At 37.9% G+C, this 16172-nt stretch overlaps 1 protein-coding gene across 4 annotated transcripts in view; it reads right to left on the reverse strand.

Annotated features, from left to right (window-relative positions):
* Positions 1-185: 185 nt before the first annotated feature.
* The window catches only part of LOC106516860 (myosin IXb), a 33140-nt gene continuing 17153 nt past the window's right edge, over positions 186-16172 (reverse strand). For 2 of the 4 annotated variants that reach the window (XM_014007420.1, XM_014007419.1), the window contains 34 exons: positions 15183-15306; positions 14667-14756; positions 14380-14496; positions 14127-14261; positions 13802-13923; positions 13144-13285; positions 12714-12903; positions 12567-12642; positions 12383-12475; positions 12255-12294; positions 12051-12173; positions 11467-11547; positions 11256-11366; positions 11040-11162; positions 10641-10790; positions 10264-10406; positions 9399-9710; positions 8602-8680; positions 7163-7278; positions 6977-7056; positions 6177-6361; positions 5938-6045; positions 5656-5820; positions 5537-5569; positions 5341-5452; positions 5186-5259; positions 4882-5074; positions 4539-4667; positions 4309-4414; positions 4106-4237; positions 3200-3323; positions 2869-2963; positions 2657-2778; positions 186-1294 (listed from right to left, as the gene is read on the reverse strand). In XM_014007420.1, coding sequence (XP_013862874.1) covers positions 1047-1294; positions 2657-2778; positions 2869-2963; positions 3200-3323; positions 4106-4237; positions 4309-4414; positions 4539-4667; positions 4882-5074; positions 5186-5259; positions 5341-5452; positions 5537-5569; positions 5656-5820; positions 5938-6045; positions 6177-6361; positions 6977-7056; positions 7163-7278; positions 8602-8680; positions 9399-9710; positions 10264-10406; positions 10641-10790; positions 11040-11162; positions 11256-11366; positions 11467-11547; positions 12051-12173; positions 12255-12294; positions 12383-12475; positions 12567-12642; positions 12714-12903; positions 13144-13285; positions 13802-13923; positions 14127-14261; positions 14380-14496; positions 14667-14756; positions 15183-15306 — 4273 coding nt within the window. In that variant the 3' untranslated portion in view covers positions 186-1046. Of the gene's footprint in view, positions 1295-2644; positions 2779-2868; positions 2964-3199; positions 3324-4105; positions 4238-4308; positions 4415-4538; positions 4668-4881; positions 5075-5185; positions 5260-5340; positions 5453-5536; positions 5570-5655; positions 5821-5937; positions 6046-6176; positions 6362-6976; positions 7057-7162; positions 7279-8601; positions 8681-9398; positions 9711-10263; positions 10407-10640; positions 10791-11039; positions 11163-11255; positions 11367-11466; positions 11548-12050; positions 12174-12254; positions 12295-12382; positions 12476-12566; positions 12643-12713; positions 12904-13143; positions 13286-13801; positions 13924-14126; positions 14262-14379; positions 14497-14666; positions 14757-15182; positions 15307-16172 lie in introns of all 4 variants that reach the window. The other 2 variants (XM_014007421.1, XM_014007422.1) reach the window with 2 other exon arrangements.

The raw sequence follows: 16172 nt of genomic DNA on the forward strand, positions 1-16172 counted from the left end.
CACCTCACGTGGTGATTTGCGAGCAGCACACCGCGGGTAACAAAGAGGAAATGCCATATATGGAGCTCGTGTGCTTTTATAAAAAAAAAAAAAGTCATATTCATGAAGTCAATTAACACATTCCATTCATAAGGCAAACATAAAATGTATTACTTTTTAATTGATCACAATTCAATTCAATTCAGTTCAATTCAAAAATACTTTATTGATCCCAGAGGGAAATTAGGTAGAATTTAAAAAAAATTAGGTACAAATGCCCAAATGTAATTTGATTACATATTTGGAAAACATGTAAATATTCTCATTTATGTGTGAAAAACGTTAGTTTTTCTTTTTATGTGTATGAACAGTATCATAGTAAACAGATGCTTGTAAGATGTTCATTTATTTCAGCTGGTGACATGAGGTTCACCACATGCATAATCCCCACTTTAAAAAATGTACTGACGCACAAAAAAAGCACACACCCTTGTCAGAAAAATACTCAATCTAAAAAGAAAATATTTTACACAAGTTTCAGATTAAATCAGTTTAACAATGTATGGACAAAATGAAAAAAAAAAAAAGCAACCTAATGATTTTCCGATGAGATTCCTATTGCAGTGTAACACTGCTCAATGCAAAGTCAAGGGTAAAGTAGTCAAACTACAATTATAAGATTTTTTTTTATATACTCCTATTTGTTTCATGATGATTGAAACCAGTGTCTTGTTTAGTAAAGACAAGATACATGTATATTTAATTGCTCCTTGCTTATTATGTTGTTGGGTTTTTCCCAGTTGGTTCAAAATACTCATCTTTTATAAAAAGTGTTCTGTACAACTCTAACATATATTTAAAATCAGAGTGCGAATAAGGTGACCATGATTTGTTTTGGATCCATCATAAAGACCAAGAAAACATACAAGCTCTCAAAGCACTCTGTCTCTTTAGCAGCAACGACAAATTCAAAAAGTCTGTAAAAACAAAGTGCACTCTTTGGTAACACAAAACACAAACAGTAGGAATATTTAGAATTTTCCAGCTTATGTTATTTAGTGTCAACTTTAATCTTCGTCCTCATCAATGTAAGGGATGTCCAAGTCATTAATGTTCCCATTAAAAGTCTTGTTGGCCAGCTGGGGGTTGCTGGTTGTGGAAGAAGCTTCTTGACTCGTGGTCTGAGGAACATTAGTGCTGTGTCTCGAGGCAAGCTCTTTTTGTTCAGTGTGCGTCTCAGCCATCACGTTTCGAACTCTCTGCACCAGATCAGCAGGCTTATGAGAGAAGTCAGGTTTCTGAGTTTTCAAGTATCCTGCGAACAGAAACACTGGATTATTAAAGCATATTTTATATGAATGTAGGTTTAGATTTCATCAGCCTACACAGAAGCGTGAAGACAGATTGTTTTTTTTAAACCTGTGTTTGTGTTTTTTGTGGAAAATATTACAGATTTTACAGATGTGGAGTTGAAATTTGATGTTAGTAGCCATCCATTCCCAACACAACTTAAAACTGATAACACCTAATCTGTCTTTACTATTTGCCATTTTACAAATGTTATGATGAGGCTGTTTCTGAGAACTATTAACAACACATACTCTCAGTGCATGAAATGAAGCATAATTTAAACAAAACAGCTACAACTCTGTCATTTTCCATCATAAGATGGTCTTAAATTAAAACTCTGGCAGGTGACAGGCATCTATTCAAAGAATGCTAGTTTTTTTGTTTTTATGCTAAATTCATGGAAATGGAAAACCGTAAGTTAATACAGTATGCGTTACAACCAGTGCAATAAATCTCAGGATGTAAAATAAAGGAAGTAATAACTTTCTAAGCCAAAACATCCACTTCATAGTAACCACTTCCTCCTTGTTGCGATTTGTGAAATTCAGTGATTTAGAATGGGAAACAGGATTTGACGTTACAACATCAGACTGGAACAAAAACTAAAATGTGGCCTTCTATAGCAGAAAACTATTCTACAGCTGGCTTTCTTGAGCGTTATGCGGCTCAGCAAAACCTATTAAAAAACCTACCAACCTATCTGACACCATGAATAAAACTAGCAGCCAGAATGAGTAAACAAAAAATTTATTGACCCAAAGAAAACATAGATAATATTTTTACATAAACTAAGATTTTTTTTCAGACTTTTCAGCAAATCTGGACAAAAGGCAACATTTACATCGACTGAATTTAAGGTTTCTATCTGACACACAACCCACGTGTTTTCATACAGTAGCTGCTTTATGGGGAGAACAAACAAAAGGAACACAGTCATGGAGAATCAAAGTTTCCTCCTGCAGCATCGCAGTGGAGAAATGCACAAAAACTGCCCGTCACTCCATGAGCGGACCAGAGGATAAAACTAAAAGGGGTTTCTGTCTCTGATGCTCAGTTTTTCCTTCCTATTGTTCTTCCCACCTCTACATGAATCATATTTATGACTGAAGAAAAGAACAAACTTATCTCCCCGTTTTATGAATCGTTGCGTCTATAAGAACACGGTGAGCTCCTGACCACAATGGCTTTGTTAGAGCTATTTTCTACCCCCAAACGTAAAATCTAATAATGTTTGTAAAAAAATGAGCCACATTGGTTCAGATAAAGTCCTCTCTATAAATAGTGTCTTCCTAAAAAGAAGGGCAATGCACATTACCTCCCTACTGACCTTCCGATTCCAGACTCCCCAGGAGGTCCAAGCTCTCTGTGCTCATTGATGAGGAGTCGTCCAGGACCTCGCTGTCAGAGTGCTCGTGCTCCATGTCTGTTAAACCGCAGATCATATCAACCCTGAAAATAAAAAGAGCAAGAAAAGCTTTTATTCAGGATTTGATTCTAAACTCTCAATCAAAAGATTAAAACGTTGAAGGATCTCCTTACTTTTCCTGCTTGATTGATTTGATCCTTTCGATGAGGGTGATCTCAAACTCGTCAGGATGTAAAGGAGCATTCGGCTCTGTGGGCTTCTCCAAGATCTGCACAAAGATCAGAACATTTGTACTTTCTCACCATGTCATTCTGACATTATTCAGATCTGATATTTGGAGTTTTTTTTTGTTAGGCTCCTGTTGAGTCTCTTGTGTGGCTATGAAGTATTTTTTGAATAATAAATCCCAGTCGTGTTTGTCTCATGCACGCAGAACTCTTTACTTAACGTTCTTCAAACCAGATGTTATTTTTATAAGCTTTGGTCCATCAGGCCCGCTCTCACCGTGTTTTGTCTCCTCAGTTTGAGCTTGTTGACAGCTTGAGCCTCTGCGTATTCCAGCTCCTGAATGTTCTGCATCTTCTCATTGTAACGCCGTAACTGCTCGCAGATCAGGATCTCCACACAGCTTAAAACAAAAACAAAGTGATCAACGTGTTGAAATACTTCAGATATAGAGCAGGGCGTCTGCAGTCTCTATCAGTAACAATTAGATTTAAATCAGCAACTGGAAAAATACTTTTACAACTTCACAAGTGCATTTTTTGCAAAATGTGCAAATGACACGAATAACACAAACAGGTGTGCCTGTGTGAACAGTTTAAGCACTTTTAAAACAGTATGATTTTAGTAATAAAAACAGCTCAATATGAGCTGTTTTCTCACTACATTTGTAAGTTGATCTGTAGAGTCTATAAAATTCACCAACAAATTGCTAATTTTTCAACATACTTAAAGGAAAACTACTGTAAATGCAGAAATTTTATGGCGTTGCAAAAGCATGCAGGTAGTTTCTTATAATAATGTGAAAAATGTTAATAAAAAGACTGCCTCTGATAATAAATTGTGGTTCCCAAAGCAGTTTGAGAACAACTTGCCCTGTGTTTGAATGTAAGAATTTAAAAAGACCAACAAACTAATCTCACGTTTTATGTTCATTCTTTTTAAGACCGCTGGTTCCAGCTGAATGCTTCACCTCCAACTACTTTTAATATTATTCACAGACCTTTGACAAACTCAAATAGATCTGCATAATGTTAAACAGTTTCATTATCTTGTGTAGAACTATGGAAACCTCTCTCCTAACAACACATAAACAAGCCTTAAATGCGAGGCTTTGTTTGCATGCACTGGGCACGAATGTATGAATAAAAAAAAGGATTATATAGTTAGAGTAGTACGCAGACTCACAGGGTAGTTTTGGGTACATCCTTCATGCAGAGGAGGGGGTCGTCAGTATCAGGTGAGCGCAGGATGCAAGGGGCAAACACAATCGCAAGCGAGCTTGGCGTCATCTTATTGTACTTTTCTTCCTTTGCAACTCTAAAAAGAAAACACTGGTTAAACCCTATTTATGACCTTTATCATTCCAAACAGTCAATTTATTTCCCTACTTGACAAGGTGAAAGATTAGCCGCTCCAAAGTGTTGTAATTAGCAGGAGGAAGCTCGTCAATCTTTTGGTACACGGCCCTTATTTTCTCAGCGTTCTCTGGCAGCTCTGCAGGTGAAGGAGGACATGAATAAATCACAACTGCACACTTTTATGAACATGCATTTTGTCCTCTGCAGAAGCAACACAAGCCAAGATGCTAAAAAGTTATTAAAAACTGTTTTGTTTTTACCAACAGCATGTAGAAAGTCGCTGTAGAGAGAAAAAGTCATGAGGGGGTCGGGCAGCTCTCTGAACCAACGTTTAACGAGGCCTGTGATGGTGTGGATGGGGAAGTTATCCAATGAAGCTTTCGCAGGATCTAATGGAACAAAACCAGACCCATAACTTATTTATTACAAGTTGACATGATTTTATGCTTTGCACTCAGGTGACCAAAGGGCAGGAATTAACAGTAACTCTGGCGCCAACACTGTTTGATGATATTCATTGAAGCACTACACACATTTTATTGAAAATCATATTTATTCAGTACAAATTTCAACGCTGATCTGGAGCCGAAAGGTTTTTCTTACTGGTCTCTAGAACCTGGTGGAGCTCCCGCGCTCGACAAGCTGAACCCGACTTGCGGTAAATGCCTTCAGAGTAGAGGCCGTTCAGCTCCACGTGCATCAGCAACATCTCCAACACTTGGGGCACGGGGTTGACTTTACTGGTCAGGACACACACCTGCACCCCAAAGTGGTGGGAGCCTGGTACACTGTTATCCTAACAGAAACGAAAGACAAGACGATGAATATCTCAACAGATAGTCTGTGAACATAAAGAGAACGCTCTGGTCAGAATATTGTTTGTTAATGTGAAACTGTGAGCTCCCACCTGGCTGGCGCGCCGCGTTGAGCAATCTGTGATGATTCTGTTCAGACATTTCTTGTGACAAATTAACTTGCACGCTAAAATGAAAACAAAAGAGAAAAAGTTTACTATATTTATATGAATGCACGTTCAAATTACAAATTATCATTCGTACTCACCGCTACACATGTAAGCTTTCTCCATTGCCCAGATGTAGGAGCCACACAAGTCACATGACTGCATAATGTTGACTTGATACGTGCTGAAAAGGTGATCCAGAGGACTGTCAAACTGCAAATAAACAAAATATTTAAATATAGCAAGACACTCAAATAATTAGTTACAAGGAAATGCAATAAAAGGAAATTAACTTACACACTTTTCCTTTTTCCGTTTCTTCTTTGTCGTCTTAGAAATAAAAAAAAAGAAGAAATGTGATTTATGAGCCTTTATTACCTCTTTTACGGACTAATGACTCAATTTATTAAATCTACCTTTAACGTTTCAGAATCGGCTCGTTTTATTTCACCCCTGATGAAGCCGTCTAGCACGGTCTGGAACAAGTTGACGACCAGGGAGACCTCTGATGTCGGTCCTGCGAGAGCTTTCACCGTGTTGTGATAACTATTCACCAGATCTTTGTAACCCACTTGATACTTCTGTTGGAGAAAAGATTCATGGTTGGTAACGGCACTTTTAGTGGTAGGGGTTAAAAGATAATTCAAGAACAGCAAAAAAGACCCCTAGGTTTTTCTTTAAGTTTAAATTTGTCTTACGTGCACAGGGTACATGCTTTTAATAGTTTCTCTGAACTCTTTAGTGGCGTTGAGGAATATCATCTCTGTTGGAGACAGCTCTTTTATCCTCGACTGAAGCTCATTCACCTGGTGACAGAATGGTAAAAATCATAAAAAGGAACACACACAAGTGCTTTTTAGATTTTTTTTACTCTTACTTTTAAGAATAATATAAGATAAAAGAAACAAATATTTTATGGAACTTTGTGACAACAGACCTTATTCCCAAGGAACTCATCAAGGAGTCGGAGCTCCTTGGGATCGGTGATCTCTCGGTCCAGAGACGCGTTCCCCTGCAGGGCTCGAGTGGCCCGGCTGATACAGATAGTGGGGTTACGTTTGACCCTCCCACTGTTCTGATTTAGGCTTTGGTAAGATTGTGGCGTGTAGCGTGGCAACGTTACTGCAGAGACAAAACAGACGAATAAGGTAAGACATGAGATCAAGCATTTAAAAAGACCAAACCCATGGAGGTGAACAGGAAAATTTTAACACATTTTCATACAAACTCTAAAGTCCAAACATTCATTTAAAAAAATGCACTAAACTAGGACTTTCATATAGTAAGTAAAGTAAAGTTTTATTATAAAGAGCCTTTCACAGACATATACTCACAAGGTGCTGTACAATCATCCTCAATGTAAAAATGGCAGAAAGATAAAATAAAACATAATAAAACATAAACAACATAATAAAACATCAATAAATTCTAAAATTGTAACTCAGACACACGGTCGAGGCAGAGCATGACAAGAGATGAGTGTTATGTATGCAAGACTGTACAAATCATAAGAAAAATTGTTAAATTAAAAAAGGGGGGATTTATGTTAAATATAATATAATACAAAAACACAGTGGGGGTGGGGGGGTGATGCCGTATGTTCAATAATACAAAAACACCTAGTGGCAAGATCAGTCAGTTTCACAAAAATCTGAGTCATTTCCAATGCATACTCTGAGTTATAGCATAAGAGTCTGTTGGATGTGGCAGCCAGAAAACCCCAAACTCTTTGATTACCTGTTTTATCTGATGGAAAGTCACTGGTCGGGGAATGTTTAGCAGTCCGTTTCTTCAGAAATCTACCAAGAAACGAAACCCTACAGAAGAGATAATATGGATAAACATAAAATTATCAGTTAGGTTTACAAGTTTAACTCTGATCTTTACAGTTTCTTTACAAGTGAACTGAGCAAATGATTGTACCTATCAGGGGTTGTGACTTGTGACTCGTTGGACGGGTTAGAGCCTTGATGTCCCGAGTCCTCGAGGGAGGTCCTGGATGGGAGGCTGTACCTGGAACCATCAGGTTCTGCTGATATCTGCAACAAAAACAACAACAAAATAGGAGTAAAGCAAAAAAAAAAAAAGCAAGTTTGCTGTCCCAGTTGTCTGAGAGTCCTTCATGCGTCCCCCCAGATCACCTGCAGCACCCATTTCTTTCCAAGAGTCCCGCAGCTCTTCCAGCAAGAAACCACGCTCTGAATATGTAATAAAGTCCCACAGTAGTGACAGTCCTCCACCTCCATCATGCACAGTTAGTCTCTTACCACCAGTGAAATGCTCTGTTGTCCATATGTACATGTTACTTGTGCCGACACAGATTAAATTAGTAAACTGTAATAGAAAAATTTATTGATTTAAGCTACATGTTTTTTGTTAATAAAAAAATAAAAATGTGCCCAGAACAATCCCCCAAATTTAAGTTATTTTTATATAATTTTAGTGATTAATAAATGGAAGTAGTTTAACCTTGACAAGAGGATTAGTTAGTGATTACTACACAAGAAGTCTAAGATACACAAAACTGCATTCATAAAATGTCTCATGTCTAAGTTCAAACTGCACCAGAATGAATAAAATCATCACAAAGGCAGAATCTGCTCTGATCAGATTTCTTTATTTATGAAAATCAAACAAAACATCCTGATATCAAAGATATATGTTATAATGTGTGAGCCTAATCTGTGCCTGCTGACCAACAGCTCCTTTTTAAATCGAGACAATAAAGATCAGAAATGAGCACTGGAAACAGGCTTTGACGTTTCCACTTGATTTGAAAGCCAAAGCTCATTTTCTAGTCATCTCGGGCTGAACAGCAGAAATCACAAGTACCAAAAACAAGCCACCCATCCTTTTGGGAAGCTCACATGCAGGGCGACTGAGCGAAGCAGAGCTATGGTTGTAGAAACCTCCCATCGGTCAGTACCTTGACCTGGGATAACAGGGCCCGGACATCCGTGCAACTGGCTGAGCTCGTCAGGTTGGGCACAGAGGGACTGACGGGAGGCAGAGGAAAGCTCCAGTACTCGCTTTCCTTGGAGCCCCCAAAGTTACTCATCAAACCGCTGCGGGCGTGGGCTAAGCGACGCTTGTGTTTTTTCTTGCGGCGAAGAACCGTGCCCTGACGGGGGTCAGAAGAAGGGATAATGCAAACACTGCGAGGCCTCCGTTGACTCCCGTGTAGGAGGCTTAAATTCACGTGTTTGCAAGTTTAACAAAAGCTTACAGCACAAAGCACACAGGGTTCCTTTATGAATCAACTATTTTAAAACACAAAACTCTAAATAAATCTGCAGGAAACAAATATTGAGAAGCAGTTTTAAATCAGGGTTTGTGTTATATAGGATGAAGAGCAAAGTTACCTCTGTGGAGGGAGAGCTTTCAGATTCAGAGGAGCTGGTCTTGGACAGTTCATCAGCAGACATCGCCTTCCCTGTGCGACTATTTAATAGTGAAAAAACAAAACAAGGAATTAAGATGGACTAAACTAAAGCTCTTTGAAGTTAAGGTCCTGTCACACTAAAAAAGATAAATTTTTCCAACACTAGCTGAAGATGGAATAAAAACAATCTACTGGAAGCCTTAATTGGACGTGTATGTACTGTAATTCTAACAAGGTGATATAAAAAATAAGAACTATATAAGAAAATATAACCTATATAAGTTATTTAATCTTAACTACATTTTCATTGGTTTGAATAAGTTGTCAAAAATGCTACAGTGTGACAGGGCTGCTAGTGCAGGGGTTCTCAAACTGGGGTCCCAGGACCCACAGGGGTCTGTGAGAGGTATCTTGGAGATCCTCAAAAAAGTCACTAAATTGTTAATTTAGTTTTTATTTTTAAAAATGCATGGAGAACAATGAACTAATAAAACATAATAAATTTAATAAAAATATATATTCTCATGGCATTTAGGGGTTGAAACGACAATAAATGATCTTTTAAAAACAGAATGAGGTTTATGAGGGGGTTCCTGGAAGTTTTTTGCCCCTGTAAGGGGTACCCAGACCCAAATGGCTTGAGAACCCCTGTTCTAGTGGTAATAATACCAAAAGGTACATATTAAGAAGAGTTTTTAGCTACATAAATATTTAATCAAAAAAATTTTTTTCACAGTATTTACAGTGGCTACTGTAATTATTAATTGCAAAACTTACTAAAAATCGTCTCTTTTTTTCCTCCGTCGCTGTACTTCAGGACTCTGTTCGTCTGTCAGATCACCTTCACTAAGTTTTTCCCTCCATATCTTCACGTCTGTGTAGTGCTGAATCGAGCTGTCTGTGGAGGACTTGGTGGATAAAATGCTGCCAGCTGTGGAGTCCAGTGGGACTGAGAAGGGTCTGCTGAGGGACGGTGGGGACAGGATGCTCCTGCCCTGTGTGGACGGGCTGTTGGCTTGCTCAGACTGCTGGGTCTTGTTGGAATTCTGCTCCAGGTTGTCTTGCCTCTTCAACTGCTTTTTACCCAAGCTGTTGTATAAAAATAACAAATTAGAGGAGCATGTCTGAAACTTGACCCACAGTTTAAATTGACAGTTTTGAATCTACTGCTAAGCTGCTGTGTTGTTAAAATAACCAGCTTTAATTAGAGACAAATTAAACCTTATCCCACACAGCCGAGCAGGGAAAAAAAAGAGCAGAAATTTATATTTCTGCCACCAGAGAGCGCCTGAATACTACTTCACTTGTAATGTGTAAACCTGATAAATGTATTTATTATTATAGACCAAAGACGTCCTTACCAAACCAGTTTATCTGCCTGCTTTCACCTTTATGTTTTAAAGATTTACTAGCTCATAACGCTGTCTTATAATAATATTCTACCTGCAAACAGCCGGTTAGGCACGCCCAGAGCAAAACTGCAATGTGTGGAATTAAACATTAAAAAATACCTTTTACAATGTTTACATGAGTTTTTAAACCTGCAATATTTCAAGGACTTCTCTGCTCCTATTTTATATTTGTTTCATTTATTACCTGTACTGGTGTTTATACAGCATAAACAGGATCTTGGCATGTTTACCTGACTAATACAGACTGAGTGTTGGGGTCGTTTTCATCCTCCCCTTCGCTTTGGTTTCTCCTCTTGGTGGAACTTGAACGCCACGCTGTTTGGATCACCGTCGCAGCTCGGTTTTGCTTCTCATGGAACTCCCGCCAGCACCTCTGAAACAGATTGGGATTTGCTTTGTATTATAAACAAGAAAACAGAGAATAAAAGCCTTTTATTGACTGAACCGACCACGTCTCAGTCTGTCACATTAAACTAAAAGATGTTTCACTTCATTTTTTTATTTTGAACCACAAGTTAACAGTTATTTAATTATTCGAGCTGATTATTGATCCCAACTGAGATGGTATCAGCTTTCTTAATTTGAGAGTTTGGGAAACAACACGCACCTGAATGATCAGTGAGGCGTCTTTCTTTTGCAGGAAGTGCGACCTTATGAGACAAGCGCGAAACCAGCGCTGCAGGGTGATGATGCGACGCATCGCTTCTTCGTTCAGAGTGACCAGAAGCAACTGTCGTACCTTCTCTTTTAGGAAAACCTGCAAAAATTAAAGGTTAGGTCAAAAAAGTTGTGTTTTAAATGGACTTCTCTTTTGATGATTAAATGGTTTTGCATTGTTAGCATTTACAATCTAATCTGATTTATCACATGCTATCATTTAATTGTACCTAAATATCCATTCTAGATCTAAAAATAAAACAAAAGTCTTGCGTTAAATTAACAGCCAGAACAAGAAACAGAACATGAGTATGTGCACTAATGTTTAGAAAAAGATACGATGGCTAACCTTGGTTTTTCCTATTTGGTAGCTGGTCTTATCCAAACCCATCCTCTCAAACAGTTCAGTTATGACCTCTGGAGAACCAGTCGCTCCTTTCGGAAGCAAAATCCTGAACCTCTTCCCAAATTCCTGTCATGAGGGGAAAGATATTACCAGAGAACACAATATCGTTACAGACGGAAGGCAGAGAACTCACAGAGTTGTGCTTGCAGACTTACTGACCTTAAACAAGTATTTAACTCTGTAGCCAGCCTTCTGCATGCGAACCATCTGCAGAATGCCCGTGTAGTTGAGCTGCTTCAGCACAACTTCATCATCAAAGTACAGCTCTTTCTAGAAAAGAGAAACATTTACATCATATGTCTCTTCTAGTCCCAACATGCTTGCATGAACAAAAAAACGAACATGCTGCAGATGTCACAGGTGACGTTACCTTTTCTGTATTGGAGCGAAAGCAGAAAATGAAGAACGGCTTTGCTCTCTCAATGGTGTGAATCAATTTTCTGAGAGAGGTCTGTGTGAGAGATACCTTTTTAAAAATATATCAAACTTTGCTGATTCTCATGAGTAGTTTAAACGGGGATATATCATGCAAAATCCACTCTTTTAGCTGTTAAATGGAGTCTCCAGGAGTGCTTGGGTCATAGTTTTCAATCTGTTCAGTTTTTTTTATTCCCTATTATTTTTTTTAAATAATGTCACAGTATTTGCTGCAGAACTGCTAACCAAGGTCACAGACTTCCAGATAAACATTTGCGAGAATCCAGGGTTCATAAGAGACAGCCTCAAAATGAGTTAATCTGAGACACACCTCAGAAAAAGGATGAAAGAGGAGTTTGTGGAGGAATTCAGACCAAAGCATTGCAGCTCTACTTACATAAATGATTTCAATGGGAAAGAGAAGGATTTACAGCATCATATGTCTCCTTTATAACATTCATAGAAAAAAATAGCCGTGCAAGACAAAACATATAATGAAATACAGTAAGGATTCTCAAAGATACACAGAAGACAAACCTCAAACTGAGCGCTAACTGTGGGCAGCTTTTCTCGCCTTTGAGGGTGGAAGATGGATTTGCTGGTTCTGTCGTGCCTCGTAAGACCAGCAACATGTTGGAGTGAATGGGAATTCATCAGGTTCTGTTTGACACAACAGAATAATAAGCCATGAGCTTCACCCCTTTGAAAGCAGGATCAGATTATAGATTATATCAGCTTCACCTTTGGGATCAGCTGCTTGTGCCGACTGCCTCTACTTTTTCTGTCGAAATCACAGAAACAAAGTTTTACAACTCAACGAACGCCGCAAACATATAAGAGAAGCATTTTGTTACAAACGGTTTGCGCACCTTCTCTGCTCGTAACTGGAAAAGATGTCCCCAAAGAAATCCAGAGGATGTTCGTCGGCATGATCGAAGGAGAAATCCAGAGTCATGCTGCTGCTGTAAGAGTAAAAAGAAAATCTTTACTTTTACTTTAATTTTCTTAACGTGCAGAAAGCATGCTGTAAAAATGTGAAGCATTTAGAAGTACCTTGATAGTCTGTCTTTTCGGCTGCTGCGCCATTTGTTGTATTCAAGTGATTTGCTTGATCTTCGTCTAGCAGCGACTGTGACAACGAGAAATAACTTAACAAAAGTTCTTCTTTTGCACAAATTTATCTGGGGTAAATCAACCCACTCGGTTCTGCCTTCTGCCGTGCCATCTTCTTGAATACGGAGATGATGCGGATGGTCGCTCGGAGGATGCCCCACCTGAACAGGGCTTCTGGGCTGGAGGAGACCAAGTGATGCAGGAAAGAGCGCTCGCTGCTCCGGAGGAGAGCGACGACTTCAGGACGCATGTGCTCCGTGTTTTTCTTTATGAAATCCTAAAAACAAATTCAAAATAAATCCCAATTACATGACAAATATAATCATGTTGCAACTATATAACAAAGCAAAATAAATAAATAAATAAATAAATAAAACTATACAACAATACATTTCTGTGAATCTCCACAGATGGAATTAATCATTTATTTGAAGATTTTTAGTGTTTTTCCCCCCTTATTGTTTTATCAAACTACTGAAGTGTGGGTTTTATTTATACATCGATGCAACAACCTTACCTTGATGTGATATTTAACTTTCTCAGCGTAGTGCTGGATTGCAAAGGTCGACTCTCTTCTATGAGGCGCTTCAAAGAGAGGGTTGTCCCGATGCTGCTGCTTGAACTTGTTCAACACTGTTTCATCTGTGGCCTGAGGGAGTCTGAAAGAGAAGGACTGACAATCAGATTCATCACATCATTCACAACACGAACTAAAATAAATAAAACGACCTAGAATGATAAAATGTAAATGTTGTTTTGCAGATTTTGATCATCACTGAACTGAACGATCACATCCTGCATCATCGTTTTCCTGTTTAGTCATAGCTTCAGTTTCCAATTGATCATTTTGGTTTTATTTGGGACTCTTTAGTAATAAGTTCCTCTTTAAGCAGAGGAGTTCATATAATTATTTATTTCTATTCTTTATAAGTTGTGTTTTATACCTTTGCATGGAGCAACTGTCACAAAGTTAATTTATGCCTGGGATTAATAAACTATTCTGATGAAATCATCTGCTAAAACAACTATTTTGTTTTTACTCGTAGAAATGGGAGGCCGTTTCCAAAAATATTTTATGAATTAAGAGCTGACTGAGATTCCTCATATCCTTGTTGTTTGATTTGAATTATTTAGTGCTTGTAAGTGTTAAAGTTAAATGGTCGCAGTTCACTTACTTGCTCTCCTCGTTCAGTAAGGTAAAGAGTCCGACAGATTTGCTGCTGATCAGGTGAATGCAGTCGTGGTTGTCGTTAAAGTCGATGTTTTGCCAGGTTATACCTTCTGCAATGTAATCTTTCTGAAAATGAATAAAAATTCCAAACGATTGCAAAAGTGTTGAGCAACTGCTTAATATGTTTTAAAAAAACTTGAATAAATTAAAAAATGGAAACAAGTATTTAAATGTTTTTAATAAGAATTTAAAACCTTTATCTTGGTGCGTGAGCATGCAGCAATAATCAGCTTTTTAATACGAAAAATAGTCATATTTTCTGAACCTACTTGCTTGTATGTGAAGATGTTTTGATTGATGTAATGCTGCAGTTTCTCATTGGTGTAGTTGATGCACAGCTGCTCAAAACTGTTTGTCTGGAGGTTCTCGAACCCAAACATGTCCAGGACACCAATGGACAAACACTAAAACCAAAACACGGTTCGGTTTTAAAAATATCGTAGTAAAAAGAAACGTGACAGTTAATTTAAAAAAAACACAGAAGTCTTCCTAAAGTCAACTGAACAGAACCACGTGACTCACTGAAACGGACTCCTCCATGTCTCGTCTGTTGAGCAGTGCATGGTTGATGTGAAGGATGATCCAGTCAAACAGAGCTCCGTATAAAGATTTGGCCATGGAGTCCCGCAATGAAACTGCCTAAAAGAACAAGTTTTACAATTACAAGGTTAGAAAAGGTTACAAAACTAATTCAACTTCATGAAGATTATTAAATAAATAAAACCAGATGGTTCAACAAAATTATCTTTAATAAAAACTTCATAAATATTCTATAAAATGCAGCTTAAGACAAAACTCAAACTAAATACCTCTTGTAGTGTGTACTGTGAAGTTACAGTGGAGGTGGCTGTCACTTGTTTCCTTTCGGTCAAAGCCATTACCAGTAGTTCTTCTTTCACCTATGAATAAAAGGAGAAAAACCAATTCAAAGAAAATATACTAGATGACAATGTTACTTTACTAACAGAGAAACATTGTTCAATCTATTGTGTCTTTTTCTTTCAAACTAGGAGGTTTTGTTCAACTATTTGGTCTAAAACAAGGCAAGAAATTTGTTGGAAAACCCTATTTTTTCCTCTTTCAGCTGTTCAGTCATCCTCCTTTTTCCTGTCAGCTGCATCTTTAACATCCTTCTACATTTATACCCACCATCTCTCCTCTGGACATGTCCAAACCATCCTTATCTGGCCTCGTGTAACCTGTGCTGTTCATTCCTAATCTTATCCATCAACCTGTCTCATCTTTTTTGGCACAGAATACATATAAAAATAACAGGAACATAATTCTGTGAAGGGTATGGCACCATAACGTGTAACCACTCTTACCTTCAACAGGTCTGACAGTGTTGATAGCACGTCTGCAGGTCCGGCCTCCAGGACCTGAGAATCCTTCGATAAAGTGAATGTCACATTTCCCAAATGCAGAATGGCGGAGAGGATGGAAAATATGCTGCAAATACAAACATAACTTTAAGTTTTTTTAATGAGGAAATAATACGAACATTAGTTGGTCAGCTTACAAAGCTTCAACAACATCTCAGACTGAGTCACATGTATGTTTTTGTGTTTGAATGTCAAGTTGTTTAGCAGCTATGAAAGTGGAATAAACTTGATGCAAAAGCTGCAAAACAGTTACCATGAATGCAAGGTAAAATACAGTACATTAGATAGCTTATATACACTCTAATATATAATTTTGTTTTATTATTAATAGTTTTTACGATTTCTACATCATCAGTACTTTTTTTTCATTATGGTGCCAACATGTACAGTGATAGTGAATCCAGACGTTTGCCTGTTCTGCTTAGCGCTGTAGCTTCTACAGCAGATCACACAAAACTCACTCCAGTTGTTATGTAGTTATTATTTCCATAATCAAAAATGACTATTTGGGACCTCTAGTGGTAAAAAAAAAACAACTCAGTGCAGTCTCAGCCCCATTACGTCACAGATTAAGACAGGGGTGTCCAAACATTTTGTCACATGGGCCAAAATCATAAAGTCAGAAGGACTTGAGGGCCAAAAGTATTTTCCCTTTACCTGCTCAACAATAAACTAAGCATGATTACTTTAATTAAACAAATAAAGTAGTCAGATTTATTGCTGGAAATGGATGTGTAAATTAATCTAGATTTGGAACTTTAAAAAGGGTTTTGCAGGATTCCCATATTGAAAGAAATTTTGCAACTTTTTAGGTTTCAAGTGGGGGAAATATAAACAATTTAGTCAATTATGATCAATAAAATCAGGATTGAGGTCACTCTTTCAGTGAAAATGCTTGCTGTATTCAGAAAAATTTAATAAATTAATTAAAAG

This window comes from Austrofundulus limnaeus, unplaced genomic scaffold (genome assembly GCF_001266775.1).
Source record: "Austrofundulus limnaeus strain Quisiro unplaced genomic scaffold, Austrofundulus_limnaeus-1.0 Scaffold42, whole genome shotgun sequence".
NCBI lineage: Eukaryota > Metazoa > Chordata > Actinopteri > Cyprinodontiformes > Rivulidae > Austrofundulus > Austrofundulus limnaeus.